General features: G+C 50.7%; 1 protein-coding gene across 4 annotated transcripts in view; it reads left to right on the top strand.

The window, feature by feature from the left end:
• Positions 1 to 8,778: 8,778 nt before the first annotated feature.
• Positions 8,779 to 27,855, top strand: part of MTSS2 (MTSS I-BAR domain containing 2) — a 39,314-nt gene continuing 20,237 nt past the window's right edge. For 2 of the 4 annotated variants that reach the window (XM_066583907.1, XM_066583905.1), the window contains exons 1-6: positions 8,779 to 9,045; positions 21,702 to 21,763; positions 22,523 to 22,596; positions 22,676 to 22,760; positions 25,345 to 25,436; positions 27,693 to 27,767. In XM_066583907.1, coding sequence (XP_066440004.1) covers positions 8,977 to 9,045; positions 21,702 to 21,763; positions 22,523 to 22,596; positions 22,676 to 22,760; positions 25,345 to 25,436; positions 27,693 to 27,767 — 457 coding nt within the window. In that variant the 5' untranslated portion in view covers positions 8,779 to 8,976. Of the gene's footprint in view, positions 9,046 to 17,368; positions 17,495 to 21,701; positions 21,764 to 22,522; positions 22,597 to 22,675; positions 22,761 to 25,344; positions 25,437 to 27,692; positions 27,768 to 27,855 lie in introns of those variants that run through there. The other 2 variants (XM_066583906.1, XM_066583904.1) reach the window with 1 other exon arrangement.

Below are 27,855 nucleotides of genomic sequence, written 5' to 3'. Positions count from 1 at the left end.
GTATATGGAGTGCTTAGGTTATATACAGAGGAGCAGTCACTGGCTGTATATGGAGTGCTTAGGTTATATACAGGGGAGCAGTCACTGGCTGTATATGGAGTGCTTAGGTTATATACAGGGGAGCAGTCACTGGCTGTATATGGAGTGCTTAGGTTATATACAGGGGAGCAGTCACTGGCTGTATATGGAGTGCTTAGGTTATATACAGGGGAGCAGTCACTGGCTGTATATGGAGTGCTTAGGTTGTATACAAGGGAGCAGTCACTGGCAGTATATGGAGTGCTTAGGTTGTATACAGGGGAGCAGTCACTGGCTGTATATGGAGTGCTTAGGTTGTATGCAGGGGAGCAGTCACTGGCAGTATATGGAGTGCTCAGGTTATATACAGCGGAGCAGTTACTGGCTGTATATGGAGTGCTTAGGTTGTATACAAGGGAGCAGTCACTGGCAGTATATGGAGTGCTTAGGTTGTATACAGGGGAGCAGTTACTGGCTGTATATGGAGTACTTAGGTTATATACAGGGGAGCAGTCACTGGCATTATATGGAGTGCTTAGGTTGTATACAGGGAAGCAGTCACTGGCAGTATATGGAGTGCTTAGGTTGTATACAGGGAAGCAGTCACTGGCATTATAAGGAGTGCTTAGGTTATATACAGAGGAGCAGTCACTGGCTGTATATGGAGTGCTTAGGTTATATACAGGGAAGCAGTCACTGGCATTATAAGGAGTGCTTAGGTTATATACAGAGGAGCAGTCACTGGCTGTATATGGAGTGCTTAGGTTATATACAGGGGAGCAGTCACTGGCTGTATATGGAGTGCTTAGGTTATATACAGGGGAGCAGTTACTGGCAGTATATGGAGTGCTTAGGTTGTATACAGAGGAGCAGTCACTGGCTGTATATGGAGTGCTTAGGTTGTATACAGGGGAGCAGTCACTGGCTGTATATGGAGTGCTTAGGTTGTATACAGGGAAGCAGTCACTGGCATTATAAGGAGTGCTTAGGTTATATACAGAGGAGCAGTCACTGGCTGTATATGGAGTGCTTAGGTTATATACAGGGGAGCAGTCACTGGCTGTATATGGAGTGCTTAGGTTATATACAGGGGAGCAGTTACTGGCAGTATATGGAGTGCTTAGGTTGTATACAGAGGAGCAGTCACTGGCTGTATATGGAGTGCTTAGGTTATATACAGGGGAGCAGTCACTGGCTGTATATGGAGTGCTTAGGTTGTATACAGGGGAGCAGTCACTGGCTGTATATGGAGTGCTTAGGTTATATACAGAGGAGCCGTCACTGGCAGTATATGGAGTGCTTAGGTTGTATACAGGGGAGCAGTCACTGGCTGTATATGGAGTGCTTAGGTTATATACAGAGGAGCCGTCACTGGCAGTATATGGAGTGCTTAGGTTGTATAGAGGGGAGCAGTCACTGGCTGTATATGGAGTGCTTAGGTTGTATACAGAGGAGCAGTTACTGGCTGTATATGGAGTGCTTAGGTTATATACAGGGGAGCAGTCACTGGCATTATAAGGAGTGCTTAGGTTATATACAGGGGAGCAGTTACTGGCAGTATATAGGGTGCTTAGGTTATATACAGGGGAGCAGTCACTGGCTGTATATGGAGTGCTTAGGTTATATACAGGGGAGCAGTCACTGGCAGTATATGGAGTGCTTAGGTTATATACAGGGGAGCAGTTACTGGCAGTATATAGGGTGCTTAGGTTATTTACAGGGGAGCAGTCACTGGCTGTATATGGAGTGCTTAGGTTGTATACAGGGGAGCAGTCACTGGCAGTATATGGAGTGCTTAGGTTGTATACAGGGGAGCAGTCACTGGCAGTATATGGAGTGCTTAGGTTATATACAGGGGAGCAGTCACTGACTGTATATGGAGTGCTTAGGTTGTATACAGGGGAGCAGTCACTGGCAGTATATGGAGTGCTTAGGTTGTATACAGGGGAGCAGTTACTGGCTGTATATGGAGTGCTTAGGTTGTATACAGAGGAGCAGTTACTTGCTGTATATTGAGTGCTTAGGTTATATACAGGGGATCAGTCACTGGCATTATAAGGAGTGCTTAGGTTATATACAGGGGAGCAGTTACTGGCAGTATATAGGGTGCTTAGGTTATATACAGGGGAGCAGTCACTGGCAGTATATGGAGTGCTTAGGTTGTATACAGAGGAGCAGTTACTGGCTGTATATGGAGTGCTTAGGTTATATACAGGGGAGCAGTCACTGGCATTATAAGGAGTGCTTAGGTTATATACAGGGGAGCAGTTACTGGCAGTATATAGGGTGCTTAGGTTATATACAGGGGAGCAGTCACTGGCTGTATATGGAGTGCTTAGGTTGTATACAGGGGAGCAGTCACTGGCAGTATATGGAGTGCTTAGGTTATATACAGGGGAGCAGTCACTGGCTGTATATGGAGTGCTTAGGTTGTATACAGGGGAGCAGTCACTGGCAGTATATGGAGTGCTTAGGTTGTATACAGGGGAGCAGTCACTGACAGTATATGGAGTGCTTAGGTTGTATACAGGCGAGCAGTCACTGGCAGTATATGGAGTGCTTAGGTTGTATACAGGGGAGCAGTCACTGGCAGTATATGGAGTGCTTAGGTTGTATACAGGGGAGCAGTCACTGGCAGTATATGGAGTGCTTAGGTTGCATCTGCAGATAGGGGAGTAGTTACTGATAGCATATGAGGAGCAAACACTGTATATAGGGGAGCAGTCACTGATAATATGAGGTACTGCCGCTGTATATAGGGGATCAGTCACTGACAGTATATAGGGTGCTGATGTTGTATATAGGGGACAGCTCATATACGGTCAATTACTGCTCCCCTATATACCGAGTCAGCACCTGATATACGGTCAGTTACTGCTCTCCTATATACAGGGTCAGCGCCCCATATATTGCCAGTGACTGCTCCCTATATACAGCTTCAGCATGCCATATACTGTCAGTGATCGCTACTCTATATGCAATGTCAGCACCCCATATACAGTCAGTGACTGCTCCCCTGTAGACAATGTCAGCACCCCATATACTGTCAGTGATCGCTCCCCTATATACTGCAACAGAGCAGCATATACTGGCAACGACTGCGCCTGTATATACAGTGTCAGAACCTCATATACCGTCAGTGACTGCTCGCCTACATACAGCGTCAGTATCCTATTTACAGCATCAGTACCCATATACTGTCAGTAGCTGCTCCCCTATATACAGCATCAGCACCCCATGGATTGCGAGTTACTGTTCCTCTATATACTGTCAGTTGAAATATTTGTGAGAGTCGCACAAATAAAGTCCATAATTTTTTCTTCCTCCTCAGTATATACTATCAGTGACTGCTCCTCTATAAAGTGTTAGCACCCTATATACTGCCAGTGACTGCTCCCCTGTATGCAGTGCCAGCACCCCTGTATATACAGCGTCCACACCCCATAGATTGCCAATGACTGCTCCCCTATATGTAGCATTAGCACCCTATATACTGTCAGTGACTGCTTCACTATATACAGCATCATTACCTCATATACTGGCAGTGACTGTTCCCCTTTGTACAGTGTCAGCACCCCGTATATTGTCAGGGACTGTTCTCCTATATAGGTGTCAGCATCCCATATACTATCAGTGACTGCTCCTCTATATACAGTACCAGCACCCTATATATTGTGAGTGACCGCTTCCTTATACACAGCATCAGCAACCTATATACCGCCAGTGACTATTTCCCTATATTCATTGTCAACACCCTTAAATATATGGGGCGCTGACACTGTATATATGGGAGCAGTCACTGATATATAAGGTGCTGACGCTATATAATCAGTGACTGATTCGCTATATACAGCATCATCACTCCATATAGTGCTAATGACTGCTTCCCTATGCATACCATCAGCACCCCATATACTGCAGCCACTGACAATATATAGGGTGCTAACGTTGTATTTATGAGAGCAGTCACTAACAGTATCTAAGGTGCTGACATTGTATATAGGGGAATTGTCACTGGCAGTAAATGGCGTGCTGACACTATATACGGGAGCAGTCACTTACAGTATATGGGGTGTTGATGCTGTATATAGGCGAGTAGTCATTGATAGGATATAGGGTCCTGACAGTGTATGACAGTTCATGCTGCCTATAGTCACTGGAAGTATATGTGGTACTGACAGTATATAGGGTGTTGATACTGTATATATGGGAGCAGTCACTAACAGTATATGGAATGCTGATGCTGTATATACGGTAGCTGAGCGGTCATTGATAGTATATGGGTAATGATACTGTATATAGGGGAGATGTCACTAGTAGTATATGGGGTGCTGTTGCAAAATGTGGTGCTGACGCTGTATATATGGGAGCGTTCACTGACAGTATATGTGGTGCTGACCCTGTATATACAGGACTGTTCACTGACAGTATATAGAGTGCTGATGCTGTATATAGGGAAGCAGTCACTGGCAGTATATGTAGTACTGACATATGTATATATAGGAGAAGTCACTGGCAATATCATAGAATGGGAGAGTTGGAAGGGACCTCCGGGGTCATCCGTGGCAACCTGTTCCACTCATTGATCCTCTCACTGTCTAATATCTAATCTGTGTCTCCTCCCTTTCAGTTTCATCCCATTGCTTCTAGTCTTTCCTTCTGCAGATGAGAATAGGGCTGATCCCTCTGCACTGTGACAGCCCTTCAAATATTTGTAGACCGCTATTAAGTCTCCTCTCAGCCTTCTCTTCTGCTAAACATTCCCAGATCCTTTAACCGTTCCTCATAGGACATGATTTGCAGACCGCTCACCATCTTGGTAACTCTTCTCTGAACTTGCTCCAGTTTGTCGATGTCTTTTATAAAGTGGGGTGCCCAGAACTGGACCCAGTATTCCAGAGGAGGTCTGACTAAGGAAGAGTAGAGGGGGATAATGACCCCACGTGATCTAGACTCTATGCTTCTCTTAATACATCCCAGAATTGTGTTTGCCTTTTTGGCTGCTGCATCACATTGTTGACTCATGTTCAGTCTATGATCTATTAGTATACCCAAGTCTTTGTCACATGTGCTGCTGCTTAGCCCAATTCCTCCCATTCAGTATGCGCTTTCTTCATTTTTCTTGCCCAGATGTAGGACTTTGCATTTCTCCTTGTTAAATACCATTCTGTTAGTCGCCGCCCACTGGTCAGCCTTTTCTAGATCTTTTTGAATCCTCTGTCTCTCTTCCCTAGTGTTCGCTGTCCCTCCTAGCTTTGTGTCGTCAGCAAATTTGATCAGTTTCCCATCAATTTCCTCCCCCAGATCATTATAAAAATGTTGACCAACACTGGGCCTAGGACAGAGCCTTGTGGTCCCCACTTGATATTCTTCCACTTGGATGTGCAGCCATTTATGACCACTCTCTGAGTACGATCATGTAGAAGGAGTTCCTCCATATCTTCTGCTTGTCCAGGCGGCCTATAGTAAATGCCTACAATGGTGTCCTTTCTGTTGTTCTCTCCTTGTATTCTTCCCCAAACAGTTTCTACAGAACTCCCAGCTCTGAAGCTTGAATCTCTGTGGAGATGAATGTTCTCCTAACATACAACACAACACCTCCTCCCCTTTATTAGGTCTGTTTCTTATAAATACATTGTATCCTACAAGCCTTGTGTTCCAATCATGTGTATCATCCCACCAAGTTTCCGTGATGCCTATGACATCATATTTCTCTTCCTGTGTTCGGAGCTCCAGTCCTCCTTGTTTGTTTCCCAAGCTCTGTGCATTTGTGTAAAAACATTTTAGTTTGTGATCGGGGTCTCTTGCGCCTCTACTTTTCTTCTGAATTTTTTTGTCTTTGTTCTTTCTTTCCACTTCTAATATCGAGGTTCTCAGATGTATTAATTAGCTGTATATTTTTACCTTTCACTTCCCTTCCCAATATATGGTGTGCTGACCCTGTATATAGGGTGCTGATGCTGTGTATAGGGGAGCAGTCACTGACAGTATATGGGGTGCTAATACTGTATATAGAGTGGTCACTATCAGTATAGGAGATGCTGACGCTGTATATAGGGGATCTGTCACTGACAAAATATAGGGAGCTGATGTGTATATAGTAGAGCACTCACTGGTAGTATATGGGGTGTTGAACCTGTATATACGGGAGGAGTCAATGGTAGTGTATGGGGTGCTGACTTTGTATATAGAGGAGCAGTCACTGGCAGTATATGGGGTGCCGATGCTGTATATAGGGCAGTCACCACTGGCAGTATATAGGGTAGTGATGCTTTATATAGGGGAGCAGTCATTGGGACTATAGGGGGTACTGATGCTATATATAAAGGAGCAGTCATTGAAAGTATATGTGGTCCTGACATTGTATATATGGGTGCAGTCACCGGTAGTTTATAGGGTACTGACCCTGCATATAGGCGATTAGTCTCTGACAGTATATGGGGTGCTGACATTGTAGATATGGGTGCAGTCACCGGCAGTTTATAGGGTACTGACCCTGCATGTAGGCGATTAGTCTCTGACAGTATATGGGGTGCTGACATTGTAGATAGGGGAGTGATCACTAACAGTATATAGGATACACATACTGCCAGCATATGGGATGCTTACCCTGTATATAGGGAAGCAGTCACTGACAGTATATGGTGAGTGCAGCTCTGCAGTATAATACTGGACGTAACTCAGGATCAGTATAGGATAAGTAATGCATGTACACAGTGACTCCACCAGCAGAATAGTGAGTGCAGCTCTGGAGTATAATACAGGATGTGACTCAGGATCAGTACAGGATAAGTAATGTATGTACACAGTGACTCCACCAGCAGAATAGTGAGTACAGCTCTGGAGTATAATACAAGATGTAACTCAGGATCAGTACAGGATAAGTAATGTATGTACACAGTGAATCCACCAGCAGAATAGTGAGTGCAGCTCTGGAGCATAATACAGGATGTAACTCAGGAGCAGTACAGGATAAGTAATATATGTACACAGTGACTCCTCCAGCAGAATAGTGAGTGCAGCTCTGGAGTATAATACAGGATGTAACTCAGGGTCAGTACAGGATAAGTAATGTATGTACACAGTGACTCCACCAGCAGAATAGTGAGTGCAGCTCTGGGGTATAATACAGGATGTAACTCAGGATCAGTACAGGATAAGTAATATATGTACACAGTGACTCCTCCAGCAGAATAGTGAGTGCAGCTCTGGAGTATAATACAGGATGTAACTCAGGGTCAGTACAGGATAAGTAATGTATGTACACAGTGACTCCACCAGCAGAATAGTGAGTGCAGCTCTGGGGTATAATACAGGATGTAACTCAGGGTCAGTACAGGATAAGTAATGTATGTACACAGTGAATCCACCAGCAGAAATAGTGAGTGCAGCTCTGGAGTATAATACAGGATGGAACTCAGGATCAGTACAGGATAAGTAATGTATGTACACAGTGACTCCACCAGCAGAAATAGTGAGTGCAGCTCTGGAGTATAATACAGGATGTAACTCAGGATCAGTACAGGATAAGTAATGTATGTACACAGTGACTCCACCAGCAAAATAGTGAGTGCAGCTCTGGAGTATAATACAGGATGTAACTCAGCATCAGTACAGGATAAGTAATGTATGTACACAGTGACTCCAGCAGCAGAATAGTGAGTGCAGCTCTGGGGTATAATACAGGATGTAACTCAGGATCAGTACAGGATAAGTAATGTATGTACACAGTGACCCCACTAGCAGATTAATGAGTGCAGCTCTGGGGTATAATACAGGATGTAACTCAGGAGCAGTACAGGATAAGTAATGTATGTACACTGTGACTCCACCAGCAGAATAGTGAGTGCAGCTCTGGAGTATAATACAGGATAAGTAATGTGTGTACACAGTGACTCCACCAGCAGAATAGTAAGTGCAGCTCTGGGGTATAATACAGGATGTAACTCAGGATCAGTACAGGATAAGTAATGTATGTACACAGTGACTCCACCAGCAGAATAGTGAGTGCAGCTCTGGGGTATAATACAGGATGTAACTCAGGATCAGTACAGGATAAGTAATGTATGTACACAGTGACCCCACTAGCAGATTAATGAGTGCAGCTCTGGGGTATAATACAGGATGTAACTCAGGAGCAGTACAGGATAAGTAATGTATGTACACTGTGACTCCACCAGCAGAATAGTGAGTGCAGCTCTGGAGTATAATACAGGATAAGTAATGTGTGTACACAGTGACTCCACCAGCAGAATAGTAAGTGCAGCTCTGGAGTATAATACAGGATGTAACTCAGGAGCAGTACAGGATGAGTAATATATGTACACAGTGACTCCACCAGCAGAATAGTGAGTGCAGCTCTGGGGTATAATACAGGATGTAACTCAGGATCAGTACAGGATAAGTAATATATGTACACAGTGACTCCACCAGCAGAATAGTGAGTGCAGCTCTGGAGTATAATACAAGATGTAACTCAGGAGCAGTACAGGATCAGTAATGTATATGCACAGTGAATCCACCAGCAGAATAGTGAGTGCAGCTCTGGTGCCTCAGGGGCAGGTCTGCAGCATGTATGACGTCAGAGGGGCATGTTGGCCGTGTGGGTGACGTCAGTGGGGCCGGTGTGGGGTATCTATGACTGCTGGTGTCCGGGGATTGCGCTCTGATCCCCCCGAGTTGCACAGACAGCGCCCCCTCCCTCCGCTGTCAGCTCCGTCCCTCCTCCGCCTCCTCCCTCTCCCCAGTCTGCAGTGCAGGCAGCAGGCAGGCGGATCGCTGCGGCTCCCGGTCCTCCCGTCTTTCTCCCGGTCCTCGCCGTCCCCCGGAGGATGCTGCGCGGCGGCTGCTGCCCCCGGACATGGGGCGTGTGAGCGCGGCTTCCCCGCTGCGGAGCTCCGTGTGATTGCCGTCTGCACCCCGAAGCTGCGGCCACCTGCACCCCGAGAGCGGCGCGGCATGGAGGCGGCGGACAAGGAGTGCGGGGCGCTGGGGGGGCTCTTCCAGGCCATCATCAATGACATGAAGGTAACGGGGGTCCCCGCCATCCCTGGGGGGAGCCGGGCTCTGCCATCTGGGGGAGGGGCACGCCTGGCATCTTTGTGTAAGTTGCAGGAGGCTGGGCTGCTGCAGAGCATCTCACCCCTGCATTACCAGGGTGTTACCAGGGATGTCACCCGCTGCCCCCCGCAGCCAGCGGGCATCATGCGGCACCAGCTGCTGCAATCTACTCCATCTTACATGCCAGATGATGGGGGGGTCCTGCCATCGGGGGCAATAACTCCCATCATCCCCCTCCCCCCCAGGGGGGAATCCTGCAGATCTGGGGGGGGGGGGGATTCTCATCAGATCCAAGACGATTCCCAGAAAAACCTGTCATTGAAGGTTAATGTGACGGAGAGAAGGGGCTGCAGGTCAGAGTGACGGAGAGAAGCGGCCGCAGGTCAGAGTGACGGAGAGAAGGGGCTGCAGGTCAGAGTGACGGAGAGAAGGGGCTGCAGGTCAGAGTGATGGAGAGAAGGGGCTGCAGGTCAGAGTGATGGACAGAAGGGGCTGCAGGTCAGAGTGATGGAGAGAAGGGGCTGCAGGTCAGAGTAACAGAGAGAAGGGGCTGCAGGTCAGAGTGACGGAGAGAAGGGGCTGCAGGTCAGAGTGATGGAGAGAAGGGGCTGCAGGTCAGAGTGATGGAGAGAAGGGGCTGCAGGTCAGAGTGATGGAGAGAAGGGGCTGCAGGTCAGAGTGATGGAGAGAACGGGCCCCGGGTCAGAGTGATGGAGAGAAGGGGCTGCAGGTCAGAGTGACGGAGAGAAGGGGCTGCAGGTCAGAGTGACGGAGAGAAGGGGCTGCAGGTCAGAGTGATGGAGAGAAGGGGCTGCAGGTCAGAGTGACGGAGAGAAGGGGCCCCGGGTCAGAGTGATGGAGAGAAGGGGCTGCAGGTCAGAGTGATGGAGAGAAGGGGCTGCAGGTCAGAGTGATGGAGAGAAGGGGCCCCGGGTCAGAGTGATGGAGAGAAGGGGCCCCGGGTCAGAGTGATGGAGAGAAGGGGCTGCAGGTCAGAGTGATGGAGAGAAGGGGCTGCAGGTCAGAGTGATGGAGAGAAGGGGCTGCAGGTCAGAGTGACGGAGAGAAGGGGCTGCAGGTCAGAGTGACGGAGAGAAGGGGCTGCAGGTCAGAGTGACGGAGAGAAGGGGCCCCGGGTCAGAGTGATGGAGAGAAGGGGCCCCGGGTCAGAGTGATGGAGAGAAGGGGCCCCGGGTCAGAGTGACGGAGAGAAGGGGCCCCGGGTCAGAGTGATGGAGAGAAGGGGCCCCGGGTCAGAGTGATGGAGAGAAGGGGCCCCGGGTCAGAGTGATGGAGAGAAGGGGCCCCGGGTCAGAGTGATGGAGAGAAGGGGCCCCGGGTCAGAGTGATGGAGAGAAGGGGCCCTGGGTCAGAGTAATGGACAGAAGGGGCTGCAGGTCAGAGTGACGGAGAGAAGGGGCCCCGGGTCAGAGTGACGGAGAGAAGGGGCCCCGGGTCAGAGTGATGGACAGAAGGGGCTGCAGGTCAGAGTGACGGAGAGAAGGGGCCCCGGGTCAGAGTGATGGAGAGAAGGGGCCCCGGGTCAGAGTGATGGAGAGAAGGGGCCCCGGGTCAGAGTGATGGAGAGAAGGGGCCCCGGGTCAGAGTAATGGACAGAAGGGGCTGCAGGTCAGAGTGATGGACAGAAGAGGGCTGCAGGTCAGAGTGACGGAGAGAAGGGGCCCCGCGGGGGTCAGAGTGACGGAGAGAAGGGGCCCCGGGTCAGCGTGATGGAGAGAAGGGGCCTCGGGTCAGCGTGATGGAGAGAAGGGACCCCGGGTCAGAGTGATGGAGAGAAGGGACCCCGGGTCAGAGTGATGGAGAGAAGGGGCTGCAGGTCAGAGTGATGGAGAGAAGGGGCCGCGGGTCAGAGTGATGGACAGAAGGGGCCACGGGTCAGAGTGATGGACAGAAGGGGCTGCAGGTCAATGTGATAGAGAGAAGGGGCCGCAGGTCAGAGTGACGGAGAGAAGGGGCCGCAGGTCAGAGTGATGGAGAGAAGGGGCTGCAGGTCAGAATGATGGAGAGAAGGGGCCCCAGGTCAGAGTGATGGAGAGAAGGGGCCCCAGGTCAAAGTGATGGAGAAAAGGAGCCAACAGAAGGGGCCACGGGTCAGTTTGATAAAGAGAAAATGTGTTGTGGGTCAGAGTGATGAGAAGGGACCACGGGTCAGTTTGAGGGAGAAAAGGAGCTGGAGGGGGGGGGGGCAGACTGATGGAGAGAAAAGGTGTCGTTGGTCTGAGTGATGGAAAGAACAGACCACAAGTCCAACTGATGAAGAGAAGGGGCCCAGGCTCAGAGTGATGAAGAGAAGGGACCGGAAGTCTAAGTGATGTAAAAAGGGGGCCAAGGGTCTCAGTGATGGAGAGAAGGGGCCGACAGGGGCCACGGGTCAATCTAATGGAGAGAAGGGGCTGGGGGTCAGAACGGTGGAGTTAAAGGGCTGCTTGATAGAATCATGGGTCGACGGGTCAGAGTGATGAAGAGAAGGGGCCCCGAGTCAGAGTGAGTGATGCAGAGAAGGGGCCCTGGGTCAGAGCGATTGAGAGATGGAACCCCGGGGTCAGAGTGATGCAGAGAAGGATCCACGGGTCTGAGAGATGGAGAGAAGGGGCCCCGGGTCAGAGTGATGGAGAGAATGAGCTAACAAAAGGGGCAGTGGGTCAGATGATGGAGAGAAGGGTCCCCAGGTCAGAGTGATGGAGAGAAGGGGCCCCGGGTCAGAGTGATGGAGGGAAGGAGCCCCGGGTCAGAGTGATGGAGGGAAGGAGCCCCGGGTCAGAGTGATGGAGGGAAGGAGCCCCAGGTCGGAGTGATGGAGAGAAGGGGCCCCGGTTCGGAGTGATGGAGAGAAGGGGCCCTGGGTCAGAGTGATGGAGAGAAGGGGCCCTGGGTCAGAGTGATGGAGAGAAGGGGCCCCAGGTCAGAGTGATGGAGAGAAGGGGCCCCGGGTCAGAGTGATGGAGAGAAGGGGCCCCAGGTCAGAATGATGGAGAGAAGGGGCCCCAGGTCAGAATGATGGAGAGAAGGAGCCCCGGGGGCAGAGTGATGGAGAGAAGGAGCCCCGGGGTCAAAGTGATGTAGAGAAAGAGCTGACAAAAGGGGCAGTGGGTCAGAATGATGGAGAGAAGGCACTAGGGGTCAGAGTGATGGAGACAAGGGTCCACGGGTCAGAATGATGGAGAGAAGGGGCCCCGGGTCAGAATGATGGAGAGAAGGGGCCCCGGGTCAGAGTGATGGAGAGAAGGGTCCCCAGGTCAGAGTGATGGAGAGAAGGGGCCCCGGGTCAGAGTGATGGAGAGAAGGGGCCCCGGGTCAGAGTGATGGAGAGAAGGGGCCCCGGGTCAGAGTGATGGAGAGAAGGGGCCCTGGGTCAGAGTGATGGAGAGAAGGGGCCCCGGGTCAGAGTGATGGAGAGAAGGGGCCCCGGGGTCAGAGTGATGGAGAGAATGAGCTGACAAAAGGGGCAGTGGGTCAGAATGATGGAGAGAAGGCACTAGGGGTCAGAGTGATGGAGACAAGGGTCCCCAGGTCAGAGTGATGGAGAGAAGGGGCCCCGAGTCAGAGTGATGGAGAGAAGGGGCCCCGGGTCAGAGTGATGGAGGGAAGGGGCCCCAGGTCAGAGTGATGGAGGGAAGGGTCCCCAGGTCAGAGTGATGTAGAGAAGGGGCCCCGGGTCGGAGTGATGGAGAGAAGGGGCCCCGGGTCGGAGTGATGGAGAGAAGGGGCCCCGGGTCAGAGTGATGGAGAGAAGGGGCCCCAGGTCAAAGTGATAGAGAGAAGGGGCAGCAGGTCAGAGTGATGGAGAGAACGGGCCCCGAGTCAGAGTGATGGAGAGAAGGGGCCCCGGGTCAGAGTGATGGAGAGAAGGGGCCCCAGGTCAAAGGGATGGAGAGAAGGGGCCCCAGGTAAGAGTGATGGAGAGTAGGGGCCAGAGGTCAGAGCGATGGAGATAAGGCACTGGGGGTTAGAGTGATGGCTAGAAAGGGTCAGGAGTCCAAGTGATGGAAAGATAGGATCGGGGGTCAGAGTGATGGAGTAAAACAGCTGCTGGTTAGACTGATGGAGAAAAGGGGCTCATCTAAGAGTAATGGAGAGAATGAGCTGACAGAAGGGGCCCCTGGGCAGTCTGATGGAGAGAAGTGTGATAGGTTAAAGGGACAAGGAGTCCAAGTAATGGAAAGAGGGGGCTGTGGGTCAGAGTTGTGGACAGAAGGGGCCAAGAGTCAAAGTGTTGGAGAGAAGGAGTCAGTTTGTTGAAGAGGCAGCTCCAGCAGGCAATGTGACTGTGAGAAGGAGTTAGTGTAATGGAGAGAAGATGCTGTGGGTCAGGGGGGCCGGAGGTCAGTGTGATGGAGAGAATAGGCTGTGGGTCAGGGGGGCCGGAGGTCAGTGTCATGGAGAGAATAGGCTGTGGGTCAGGGGAGCCCGAGGTCAGTGTGATGGAGAGAATAGGCTGTGGGTCAGGGGGGCCGGAGGTCAGTGTCATGGAGAGAAGAGGCTGTGGGTCAGGGGGGCTGGAGGCCAGTGTGATGGAGAGAATAGGCTGTGGGTCAGGGGGGCTGGAGGTCAGTGTAATGGACAGAATAGGCTGTGGCTCAGGGGGGGCTGGAGGTCAGTGGGATGGGGAGAATAGGCTCTGGGTCAGGGGGGCTGGAGGTCAGTGTGATGGAGAGAAGAGGTTGTGGGTCAGGGGGGCCGGAGGTCAGTGTGATGGGAAAAATAGGCTGTGGGTCAGGGGGGCCGGAGGTCAGTGTAATAAAGAGAATAGGCTGTGGGTCAGGGGGGCCGGAGGTCAGTGTGATGGAGAGAAGCGGCTGCAAGTCCATCTGATGGAGAGAAATGGGCAGGATCAGAGTGATGGACAGAAGAGGCCCCTGGTCAGAGCTGTGGACAGAAGGGGCCCGGGGATAGTGTGATGGAGACAGGGTGCCAGGGGTGTAGCTACAAAGTCATGGGCCTGGGTGCAAATGTTTAGCTTGATCCCCTCATGCTCCATAGTACCACAATACGGTGACAGGATAATATGGCATTACTGTGACTAAATCATACCGCCTCACTCAGACACATAACACCACCGAGCTGTGACTGAATTATACCGCCATACTGGAAGTGGATGATCATATAGTATTAAAGGGATGGAATAAGGGTTTTTTAATTAATGCTCTCCATGCCTAATGATACTATAATATCCTGTACTCGGCTCTCTTGCGTCCCCACATGTCCAACGCCGGCAGCCGCGGTCTCCCCTAGGACACTGCATTTACAGGCTGCAGTCACCGTCTTTATGAGACGTCACAGGCTGCTGCAGCCAATCACAGAACTCAGCGCTTTAACATCGAGTTGTGTGATTGGCTGCAGTAGCCTGTGACGTCCTGTACACAGCCTGACTGCAGTCAGTAAACATAATGTCATTGGTGAGATCAAAGCGAAGGGGAGTCGGGAGAGGGGAGTAGAGGGTCTTCAATATCTGGCCTGGAGAGGATCAATTAAAATATGTTATAACTCCGACAATCCTTTTAAAAGTAATAATAGTGCCATCACATAGAAACAGCGCCCCCCCCAAGTGTGGCCCAGTTATTAATAGCAGCCCCTTTATTAACAGTGCCCCCTTACCATATTGTGGGTCTTCTGGCCATCCAGTCTCCCCCATATAATAGTGCATATGGCCACCCATCATGGCTATAAGTGAGGACGCCATGTCACCTATAACCCGGAAGCATCAGAGCCCGCATGCTCATCTGTGTCTGCAGCACAGTCTAAGTACGGGAGGCACAGGTGAGCATGCGGGCTCTGATGCTTCCGGGTTATAGGTGACATGGCGTCCTCACTTATAGCCATGATGGATGGCCATGTGCACTATTACAGGGAGGAGACGTAGCAGACATCATAGTGTGGCGAGGGGAGTCCATGGGCCCCCCTAGCGTAGTGGCTGGGTCACAGTTGTGGCCCCTATAGCAGCGCCACTGCAGGGGGCCTATACTATATTCAGTGGTGTCATACACTTAGTAAAGCATAATGCGGAGTAGAAGGGAAGGACGGAACGTTAGAGGGTTTAGGGACTCGGCCCGCGGGACGGAATAGGCTGCACAATACACTGCGAGCCACGGTACATTCTGTAGATTCGCTGCGTCCTACGGCGTAATTCCGTCCCGTGTGAACGGCCCCTTACGTGTTCTTATGTCTCTCGTTATATAATGTGGAGAGTTAGATTATAAAACCTTTAAGATGATCATCAGATATTTGGCGCTTCTTTACGGACTGGAATATATTGTGATCACGGCTATACATTTGTTGCGGCGCACCGGATACTTTGTGTCTCTGAACGTATTTCCCATCGCCACAACACATGGCTATAAACTAAAGTAATGCATGCTTGCAGGATGTGAATTTGCGCAGAGAATGCAGTTTGTCGCGCCATCTTACGTTGCGGAGGCCTATAGGGGAGCGTTGTTTTGACGCCCGTGTTGCAGGCCGTGTCTGTCACTTTGCTGATGTCTGTTGAGAATCCTTTCAAGTGGTTGCCATAGAAAACGGAAACAAGCCGAGCCGAGACGGAGATCGGAGCGGGCGGTCCTGGTGCGTGAAGCATTTAGGATTTTAAAGGGGTTGTCCAGGAGTTTTTAGATTTTTTGTATTGGTGACTTGTCATCAGGATTGGTCATCCATAGATGGCGGTATACAGCCAAGACCCCCGCCGATCGGCTGATTACTGTGGCTGCTGTCACTATAGAAAGTGCAGGAAGCAGATGGCGCTGACCATAGCGCAGCGGCCTGGGTTGGTATTGCAGGTGCAGCTCCTATTGAATTCGGTGTATTACCAACCCGAGCGGCTGCATTATGATCAGCGCGATATATATATACTCAGCGTTGGAATTACGAAACCAAGAAAAAAAAATGGTGAATTATGGGAACCGCAGGATAGATAGACATGATGATAGGAAAACAGAAACAAAATATTCAAAGCATCTGTATTTTTTCTGTGTCACGTATGAGCGCCACCCACAGAAATACACGCCTTGGTGTGCCATCAGTGAGGTTATTAATGGTGGCCCGGGGAATGCTCCGCCATGCTGAATGCACTTGGGCACGAAAACATCAAGATTCGCTGCTGGCGGCTCCCTTTGCAATTGCCGACCAATGATGTCTCAGATGTGATCGACAGGAGACAAGTCCGGGGACGCTGCCAGCCAAGGTAGCTGTTGGGGAACAGGCGGCCCGGCTTTATCATGTTCAAACACGGCTCCTAGGACACTTCGGAGAAATGGCGCTACCGCTGATTCCACCACCAAATCACCATAAGGCTGAGCTGTTAGTGTACCTGCAGGGAAGACTGGAGGGGTCCGGCTACCATACATTATGACCCCCACACCCTAATGCCGAGAGTAGGACTGGTGTGACGCCCCCTTGTGGTGGCCTCTTCGTGGTGTTGCCCACATAGTCGCTGGACCAATCTCCGGCTGTCATTGTGTTTGAAATGGAATCAGGACTCATCGCTGAAGATGACGGACCTCCATTCCGGCCTCCATTGCCATCTTGCTCTGCACCATGATAGCCTTCGAGGCCGATGGTGTGAGGTCAGTGGAAGACCTGATGCTAGACGTTGGCTCGTAGCCCAGTGTGGTGCCAGCGCCTCCTGGTGGTTTCTGTAGACACTGTTCGCCGCCATAGGCTTGGGCTGTGTCGTCCATCTACATTCACCGTACAGAAGGGATCACTGTGCGCCATTCTTCTGATCGGCTGCTCCGTCCGCCTCCAGGTTCGCCTCCGTGCGTTTCTTGCTGTCATTCCAGTTCATCATTGTTCTCCCAACCGCTGGGACAAGCAAGGTTAAGCGGCGCTGACCTCTCGGCCTACGTGCGTGGCGATCTCCGCGAGTGATAAACCAAGGCCTCTCGGGTCAGGGATTCCGTCCCTCTCCGTCTGCAGTACGTGGTGATAACCGCCATGTTGGCGACCGGGTGGCATCGCAGTCATATCACATGAATTCATCTGATTCTTGAGGTTTCCTGTGGCTGCAAACTTTTACTTTTGATCTGCTTTTATACCATTGAAGCCCCGCCCACATGCCACAGATTGGCGCTAGGTGCTTGAAAACGTGATCATTTACATATCTTAGCCACGCCTACAACTTCCGCGGCTTGCATAACCTTACGGCTCGTCCTTCTTGGTGCTGCAGTTTCAATGTTGAGAAGTGTATATACATGGCACATTACCGCCTGTCCTGTCAGGCATGCTCAGCGCCCCCTAGTGGTTGCTGCAGGTTGTGTTGCTGCAGTGTGTGGCAGGAATGGTATGAGTTAAGCTGCGGCGTCTCCTCCATTGACGGGATTTCTTGTCTATGACAACTGTCGGGTTTGCTTGTTGGCAGATGAGGAGTAAGACTAATTCACGCTCCGTCTGGCGGATTCGGCGGGTAAGACGGGGAGACATATGGTTAGACGTCTACAATGTGATTGTAGATTCTGACTCAGGAGATCGTCGTCTTGGGTTCCCAAACAGCATGAGGAGAAGGAGCTGATCATCAGAGGCTCAAGACAGAGAATAAAGGCGCTGAGAAAGAGAAGAGTTAAAGGGCCAGCGCGTCTCCTGCGACTCCTTCATTTTATCATGAGCTTCAGTTCCTCATCGTCTCCAATATATTTGCTTTCTGTCAGTGACTAGAAACCTTTGTATTCTCCTCTAATCCTGCTCTCACAGCTGAGGGTGTGTTACACTGTATCAGTGCGGACAATCCAGAAGCTCTACGAAGACGTCTTTGCTAACAGCAGATGGTTTGGTTCACTGGGGTGTCAGGACAGATTTCTTACTACTGGACAGGCAGAAGTCTTGGTGTCTTTCTTCTTTGGGCATGTGAACTACATCCATGATGATTGCTGACTGTTTCCACGTGAGCAGCAGGTGTAACACATCTAGACGTCGCAGATCGGTTTCTGAAGGCTTCTAGGATTTATAGAAGTTGAGCAGCAGATGTTGGAAAATCAGCAGTTCTTGTCTGCAGAGGCCTCCGCCGCCGCCGCTGCTTCCTGAGCTCCTCTTATGGTCTGCAGCACTGGAGAGCAGGAAACACATCAGCCACATGTGAAGAAATGCCGCTTATCCCCCTTCTTGCATCTCCCATAAATGTATTCTAGAGAGCATCACGGCACGAGTCCCCAACATCTGCACCAGAGCCGAAAACGAAGGAAATGTATCTCCTCTGCTGCATGTAAACTGACAAATCGCAGGTCACATCTAAGGGCTCGAGTCCACGGGCGGTTATTCACTGTATGTTATGTGCGCGTTGTGCTGCTGCGTGATACACAGTGTATTGAGTCAATAAAAGTTTCTCTGGGTACCACGTAGCGTGACCCCTATACACTTGTATAGGCAGAGTATGAAACAGAGCGGAGAATTTAAAAAAAGAGTCACACTGCAAATGACCGCGTGCGTGTGATACCCAGGCATGTGCAGTACACTCGCAGCCATACACGGTCTCTGCTGGAACCCGCAGCATTTTACCAGTATGGCTGTGGAAATGAGGCCTTAAACTTACCTTCATAATCAGTAAAGTCACTGTGTACATACATTACTGATCCTGTACTGCTCCTGAGATACATGCTGTATTATACTCCAGAGCTGCACTCACTATTCTGCTGGTGGAGTCACTGTGTACATACATTACTGATCCTGTACTGCTCCTGAGTTACATGCTGTATTATACTCCAGAGCTGCACTCACTATTCTGCTGGTGGAGTCACTGTGTACATACATTACTTATCCTGTACTGATCCTGAGTTACATCCTGTATTATACTCCAGAGCTGCACTCACTATTCTGCTGTGGAGTCACTGTGTACATACATTACTTATCCTGTACTGACCCTGAGTTACATCCTGTATTATACTGCAGAGCTGCACTCGCTATTCTGCTGCTGGAGTCACTGTGTACATACATTACTGATCCTGTACTGCTCCTGAGTTACATGCTGTATTATACTCCAGAGCTGCACTCACTATTCTGCTGCTGGAGTCACTGTGTACATACATTACTTATCCTGTACTGATCCTGAGTTACATCCTGTATTATACCCCAGAGCTGCACTCACTATTCTGCTGGTGGAGTCACTGTGTACATACATTACTTATCCTGTACTGATCCTGAGTTACATCCTGCATTATACTCCAGAGCTGCACTCACTATTCTGCTGGTGGTGGAGTCACTGTGTACATACATTATTTATCCTGTACTGATCCTGAGTTACATCCTGTATTATACCCCAGAGCTGCACTCACTATTCTGCTGGTGGAGTCACTGTGTACATACATTACTTATCCTGTACTGACCCTGAGTTACATCCTGTATTATACTCCAGAGCTGCACTCACTATTCTGCCGTGGAGTCACTGTGTACATACACTACTTATCCTGTACTGACCCTGAGTTACATCCTGTATTATACTGCAGAGCTCCACTCACTATTCTGCTGGTGGTGGAGTCACTGTGTACATACATTACTTATCCTGTACTGACCCTGAGTTACATCCTGTATTATACTCCAGAGCTCCACTCACTATTCTGCTGGTGGTGGAGTCACTGTGTACATACATTACTTATCCTGTACTGACCCTGAGTTACATCATGTATTATACTCCAGAGCTGCACTCACTATTCTGCCGTGGAGTCACTGTGTACATACATTACTTATCCTGTACTGACCCTGAGTTACATCCTGTATTATACTGCAGAGCTGCACTCACTATTCTGCTGGTGGAGTCACCGTGTAATAATAATAATAATAATCTTTATTTGTATAGCGCCAACATATTCCGCAGCGCTTACATAGACGGGGGGATACAGAAAGACAAAATACAAACGTTATAGAACCGCGGTTACATATAGTAATCAGTTGATGGAAACAATAGGGGTGAGGGTCCTGCTCCAAGAGCTTACATTCTACGAATGGTGGGGTGTACATACATTATGGGGTGGCCGGGACCTTAGGAGGCAGTGATCATGCTATCCTTGAATGTTGCATAACAAGGGGAGGAAGACCTGAGAAGACTCAGAACTCAAGGTTGGATTTCAGGAAGGCAGATTTCAATGAACTCAGAAAGAGGAGAGGAAGAATCCAATGGCCGGATGTTCTTAAGGACAGAAATGTCCAAGAAGGTTGGGAAATATTGCAAAATGAGATTTTCAAAGCACAATCGTAACCAATCCCTAAAAGAAGGAAGAATGGGAAGCATTTAAAGAGACCAGGATGGATGAACACAGAACTGAGTGGTCATAAATGGCTGCACATCCAAGTGGAAGAATGTATCAAGTGGGGACCACAAGGCTCTGTCCTGGGCCCAGTGTTGGTCAACATTTCTATAAATGATCTGGAGGAGGGAATCGATGGGAAACTGATCAAATTTACTGATGACACAAAGCTAGGAGGGATAGCTAACACTAGGGAAGAGAGACAGAGGATTCAAAAAGATCTAGAAAAGTTTGAACAGTGGTCGGCGACTAACAGAATGGTATTTAACAAGGAGAAATGCAAAGTCCTACATCTGGGTTAGAAAAATGAAGAAGGCACATAGAGAATGGGAGGAATTGGGCTAAGCAGCAGCACATGTGAAAAAGACTTGGGTATACTAATAGATCATAGACTGAACATGAGTCAACAATGTGATGCAGCCGCCAAAAAGGCAAACACAATTCTGGGATGTATTAAGAGAAGCATAGAGTCTAGATCAGTGTTCCCCAACTCCAGTCCTCAGGGACTGCCAACAGGTCATGTTTTCAGGATTTCCTCAGTGTTGCACAGGTGATGTAATTATTATTGGTGCCTCAGACATTGCCACAGGTGTTCTTACCATAGGATATCCTGAAAACATGACCTGTTGGTGGTCCCTGAGGACTGGAGTTGGGGACCCCTGGTCTAGATCACGTGAGGTCATTATCCCCCTCTACTCTTCCTTAGTCAGACCTCATCTGGAATACTGGGTCCAGTTCTGGGCACCCCACTTTAAAAAAGAAGAGTTACCAAGATGGTGAGCGGTCTGCAAATCATGTCCTGTGAGGAACGGTTAAAGGATCTGGGGATGTTTAGCAGAAGAGAAGGCTGAGAGGAGACTTAATAGCGGTCTACAAATATCTGAAGGGCTGTCACAGTGCAGAGGGATCAGCCCTATTCTCATCTGCACAAGGAAAGACTAGAAGCAACGGCATGAAACTGAAAGGGAGGGGACACAGATTAGATATTAGACAGTGAGGGGGATCAATGAGTGGAACAGGTTACCACGGGAGGTGGGGAGTTCTCCTTCAATGGAAGTGATCAGAGGCTGGACAGACATCTGTCTGGGATGACTTAGTGATCCTGCACTGAGCAGGGGGTTGGACCTGATTACCCTGGAGGTCTCTTCCAACTCTACAATTCTATTATCCTACTTATCCTGTATTATACTCCAGAGCTGCACTCAGTATTCTGCTGGTGGAGTCACTGTGTCCATACATTACTTATCCTGTACTGATCCTGAGTTCCATCCTGTATTATACCCCAGAGCTGCACTCACTATTCTGCTTGAAGCCCAGGTTATCTGAGGCTCACATTATAGCCGCAGTATGGTGATTACGCCTTTTTTTCTTCTTCTGCAGAGTTCCTACCCGATCTGGGAGGACTTCAGCTCTAAAGCCACTAAACTGCACTCCCAGCTCAGGTAAGTGACCCGTGGACGGACCTCTCCTTTGCGCCGTGCAGTGGGGCGCTCAATGTCAGCTGCACTCTCAATGTTGGGTAGAGCTGCTGCAGATCATTTTGCACAAAACTAATAGATTTCTGCCATTTTCTCAGTGTTTCAGTTCTTCCCTGGTTTTCAAGATCTCTGCTTGTTGTCAGTGAAAAGAAATACGTATATCCTGACATCTGCTCCTTAGAAAACAGGATTTGTTAGAGTGTGCCTGTGTAGCTTGGATTCAAGGACTGTACAGAAATATGTGCTACTGCTGTGCTGAGCTCACAGCGGATTATTGGCCCCGATACATTGTAACAAACCCTTTAGCTGTCAGAAGTTTTAGGTCAGGACAGGTTTTTAGTGTAAACTAGAATGTTTCTATTCACTGCCAACAAGCACAGATCTTGAAAAAGATGAGGAATCGAAGACAAATTAGGAGATGTATTCATGCGTTTCATGCTTAATTCATACCTCATTGGAGCAAAATGCGCTAGTTTTATTACAGAGTGTACTTGTATTAAATTTGGCGCATCTTTGACGGTCGTTACATCGGATGGTTCAGTCTGTACCTTCGATGAGGCGTGCCATGACGTACAACACATTTACAGAGGAGATGCATGATAGAGTCTGGACTGAACACCTCACAATGAGGGCGCCAGTCGTGTCATATATGTGCCATCGATGCCAGCCAGACTGGGGGCTGCGTCTCCTCCTGACACTATTGACCCTTCGCTGTCTCCCCAGGACCACGGTGCTGGCTGCCGTCGCCTTCCTTGATGCTTTTCAGAAAGTGGCAGACATGGCGACCAATACCCGAGGTGAGCCGCCATGGTCGTGTCATCAGTTACTGACCCCTCATCTACACGGATTTACTTTGACTGACATTTGGTTTTGCAGGAGCCACACGTGACATCGGATCGGCTCTCACCCGCATGTGTATGAGGCATCGGAGCATTGAGAGCAAACTGCGGCACTTCACCAAGTAAGAAACCGCAGGGGCGGGTAAGAAATAGGAGGAGGGGCCTGAGGAGGAATAAAGGTGGAGCCTGAAGAGACTAGGACGAGTCTGAGAGTGAGAGAAGGAGTGCGTCAGTAAGAAAGAGAGGGGCCCCTGGAGCAGGAGAGAAAGCAAGTGGGGCCTGGGAAGAAAAAGAGAAAGAAGGAGGGTCTAGAGAGAGAGAAGGAGGGTGCTGGGGAGGGAGAGCTAGAAGGCGAGGCCTGGGTAGGAGAGAATGAAGGAGGGGCCCGAGGGGAGAGGGGGAAGGAGCCCAGGAATAAAGATAAAAAGAGGGGTCTGGTAAATAGTGAGGGGCCTGGGGAAACACGGAAGGGCCTGGAGTGAGAAAGAAAAAGAGTAGATCAAAGAGGGGCCCTGGAACATTAGAGAAAGAAGGAGGGGTCTGGGGATAGAGAGAAAAAGGAGGGGTTTGGAGAAAGAGGGGCCTGGATAAGAAGAAGGGGGGGTGTCTGGAAGAGAGAGGGGTCATTAGAAATAGAAAGAGGGGCCTGGAGAGAGATACGGAGGTTCCTGGATAGAAAGAGAGGGGCCCTGAGACAGAAGGAGGGATCTGAGGAGGGAGAAATAGAATGAGGGGGCCTGGAGAGAAAGGAGGAGGGGCCTAGAGGGGGAAAAATGAAGCTGGGTCTGGGAAGAGGGGGTGAGGAACCCAAGAAGATAGGAGGGTTCTGGTAAATACAGGGGGCCTGGGCAGAAAAAGGAAAGTGTAGCTAAGGGGGAGAGAGGGGCCCCTGAAACAAGAGAGAAAGAAGGAGGAGTCTGAGGAGAGAGAGATGAGGGGCCCAGGAAGAGAAAGAAGGAGGCCCCCAAGAAGAGAGAGAAAGAGGGGTCAGGTAAAAGAGAGAAAAAGGAAGGGCCTGGGTAGGAATGGAAGCTCTGAGAAAGAGAGGGGGAGTTGTTAGAGATAGAAGGATGAGCCTGGGGAGGTGGAATAGAGAGAAGAAGGAGCCTGGGAAGAGAGGAGGGGCCATGAGCAAGTGGGTGGAGTCAGTAGAGATAGAAGAAAGTGGTTTTGAAGAGCGAAAAAAAGATAGGGCCTGGAGAGAAAGAAGGAGAAGGGGCCTGGGTAGAGAGGGGGATAAGGAGCCCAACAAGAGAGATAGTAGGGTTTCTGGTAAATAGAGAGGCATCTTGAAAGAGAGAGAGAGAGAAGAAGTGGACCGAGAAGAGAGAGAGAAGGAGATGCATGGGAAGGAAAAAAAGAAGAATGGGCCTTGGTAGAGATGGAGATAAGGAGCCCAACAAAAGAGAAAGGGAGGGGGAGGGTGGTTCTGGTAAATAGGGAGGCGCCTGGGAAGAGAGAGAGAGAGAAGGAAGTACCTGGGATGAGAAAGAAAGAAGGAGGGGCCTGGTATGAGAGTGAGAAGGAGGGGCCTATAATGAGAGTGAGAAGGAGGGGCCTATAATGAGAGAGAGAAAGAGGGGCCTGGGAAGAGAGAGCGACTAGGGGGAAACTGGGAAGAAAGAGAGAGAAGGAGAGGCCCAGGAAGAGGGAGTAAAGGAGGGGCCTGGGATAAGAGAGAGTCTAGGAGGGACCTGGGAAGAGAGATAGAAGGAGGGATCCTGGGATGAGAGAGATAAGAAGGGGCTTGGAACGAGAGAGGAAGGAGAGGCCTGGGTAGAAAAGGAGGGGCCCTGAGAGGTAGGACGGGATCATTAGACATAGGAGGAGCCTAGAAAGAGATAAGAAGGTTCCTGGCTAGAAAGGGAGGGGCCTGAGAGAGAAGGAGGGCCATTTAGAGATATAAGAAGGGGTCTGAGGAGGGAGAAATAGAAAAGGGTCTTGGAGAGAGAGAAGGAGAGAAGGGAAAAAATGAAGAAGGGGCCTAGGTAGAGATAGAGTGAGGAGCCCAGGAATAGTGATAGGGGGATTTTGGTAAATAGGAAAGGGCTGGGGAGAAATACGAAGGAGTAGGTAAGGGGGAGCAAGGGGCCCCTAAAACAAAAGAGAAAGAAGGAGGAGTCTGGGGAAAGAGAGAGAGATGAGGAGCCCAGGAAGAGAGAGGAGGAGGCACTCAGGAAGAAAAAGAAGGAGGGGCCTGGGTAGGAAGGGCGGAACCCTGAGAGAGAGAGGGGAAGTCCATAGAGATAGAAGAAAGAGCCTGAGAAGGGGAAGAGAGAGAAGGAGAGGTCTAGGAAGAGAGAGTGGAGGGGCCTGGGTAGGAAGGGAGGGGCCATGAGAAAGAGGGAGGGGTCATTAGAGATGGAAGAAAGGGGTCTGAGGAGGGAGAAATAGGAGGTGCCTGGAAAGAAAGGAGGAGGGGCCTGGGGAGAAAAAAAGGAGGTGCTTGGGTAGAAAGGGGGATAAGGAGCCCAGGAAGAGAGATAAGAGGGTTCTGGTAAATAGGGAGGTACTTGGGAAGAGAGAGAAGGAGGGGCCCAGGGCAGGTTCATTCCCCATAATGTGAGTGTGCACAGACACAAACAAGGGATAGTCGCAGGTTTTTGATTGGGGCGGGACGGGTAGCAGTAGTCCCCATGGAGACATGTAGCCCCCGATTACATTCCCTCACCATGAACACGGCTGGATCTGGTTTTCTCTCTGCAGCGCTCTCATGGAGAGTTTAATAACTCCTCTGCAGGAAAGGATCGAGGACTGGAAGAAGACGGCGAATACACTGGACAAAGAGCACGCACGAGGTGAGGACCCACAGAGCGCCCCCTACATCATCCTGACACCAGCTACACAGCGCCCCCCTACATCATCCTGACAGCAGCCGCACAACAACCCCCACACCAGCTACACAGCGCCCCCTACATCATCCTGACAGCAGCCGCACAACAACCCCCACACCAGCTACACAGCGCCCCCTACATCATCCTGACACCAGCCGCACAACAACCCCCACACCAGCTACACAGCGCCCCCTACATCACCCTGACACCAGCCGCACAACAACCCCCACACCAGCTACACAGCGCCCCCCTACATCATCCTGACAGCAGCCGCACAACAACCCCCACACCAGCTACACAGCGCCCCCTACATCATCCTGACAGTAGCCGCACAACAACCCCCACACCAGCTACACAGCGCCCCCTACATCATCCTGACAGCAGCCGCACAACAACCCCCACACCAGCTACACAGCGCCCCGTACATCATCCTGACACCAGCCGCACAACAACCGCCACACCAGCTACACAGCGCCCCCTACATCATCCTGACACCAGCCGCACAACAACCCCCACACCAGCTACACAGCGCCCCCTACATCATCCTGACACCAGCCGCACAACAACCCCCACACCAGCTACACAGCGCCCCCTACATCATCCTGACACCAGCCGCACAACAACCCCCACAACAGCTGCACAGCGCCCCTTATATCATCCTGACACCAGCTACACAGCGCCCCCTACATCATCCTGACACCAGCCACACAACAACCCCCACACCAGCTACACAGCGCCCCCTACATCATCCTGACACCAGCCGCACAACAACCGCCACAACAGCTACACTGCGCCCCCTATATCATTCTGACACCAGCTACACAGCGCCATATACATCATCCTGACACCATCCGCACAACAACCCCCACACCAGCTACACAGCGCCATATACATCATCCTGACACCATCCGCACAACAACCCCCACACCAGCTACACAGCGCCCCCTACATCATCCTGACACCAGCCGCACAACAACCGCCACAACAGCTACACAGCGCCCCCTATATCATTCTGACACCAGCTACACAGCGCCCCCTACATCATCCTGACAGCAGCCGCACAACAACCCCCACACCAGCTACACAGCGCCCCCTATATCATCCTGACACCAGCCGCACAACAACCCCCACACCAGCTACACAGCGCCCCCTACATCATCCTGACACCAGCCGCACAACAACCCCCACAACAGCTGCACAGCGCCCCTTATATCATCCTGACACCAGCTACACAGCGCCCCCTACATCATCCTGACACCAGCCACACAACAACCCCCACACCAGCTACACAGCGCCCCCTACATCATCCTGACACCAGCCGCACAACAACCGCCACAACAGCTACACAGCGCCCCCTATATCATTCTGACACCAGCTACACAGCGCCCCCTACATCATCCTGACACCAGCTGCACAACAACCCCCACACCAGCTACACAGCGCCCCCTACATCATCCTGACACCAGCCGCACAACAACCCCCACAACAGCTACACTGCGCCCCCTACATCATCCTGACACCAGCCGCACAACAACCCCCACACCAGCTACACAGCGCCCCCTATATCATTCTGACACCAGCTACACAGCGCCATATACATCATCCTGACACCATCCGCACAACAACCCCCACACCAGCTACACAGCGCCCCCTACATCATCCTGACACCAGCCGCACAACAACCCCCACAACAGCTGCACAGCGCCCCCTATATCATTCTGACACCAGCTACACAGCGCCCCCTACATCATCCTGACAGCAGCCGCACAACAACCCCCACACCAGCTACACAGCGCCATATACATCATCCTGACACCATCCGCACAACAACCCCCACAACAGCTACACAGCGCCCCCTATATCATTCTGACACCAGCTACACAGCGCCCCCTACATCATCCTGACACCAGCCGCACAACAACCCCCACACCAGCTACACAGCGCCCCCTACATCATCCTGACACCAGCCGCACAACAACCCCCACACCTGCTACATAGCGCCTCCTATATCACCCGCAGAGCAGCCCAGCCTCCCCCTCCATATCACCTCCACACTGCCCCCTGCTGCTATATTGGATGTGGAGCAGCTACCACATATCAGGCAGTGCCAGGCTTAGTCCTCATACATGTCACCCCACATACTGCACCCATATAAACCTCCGCCCGTTGCCCTTACTCTCAGAGTGTAATACTGACCCCGTAATCTGCTCCACCCCACAGAATACAAGCGAGCGCGCCATGAGATCAAGAAGAAATCCTCCGATACACTGAAGCTGCAGAAGAAAGCGCGGAAAGGTGGGTGCAAGCCCAAGTCATCATCATCACCATCATCATTATTATCAGCATCATTATCAACCCAGTCATCACATCATCATTCATCATC

This window comes from Eleutherodactylus coqui, chromosome 11, assembly GCF_035609145.1.
Source record: "Eleutherodactylus coqui strain aEleCoq1 chromosome 11, aEleCoq1.hap1, whole genome shotgun sequence".
NCBI lineage: Eukaryota > Metazoa > Chordata > Amphibia > Anura > Eleutherodactylidae > Eleutherodactylus > Eleutherodactylus coqui.
This window is presented reverse-complemented; position numbering and strand designations above follow the sequence as displayed.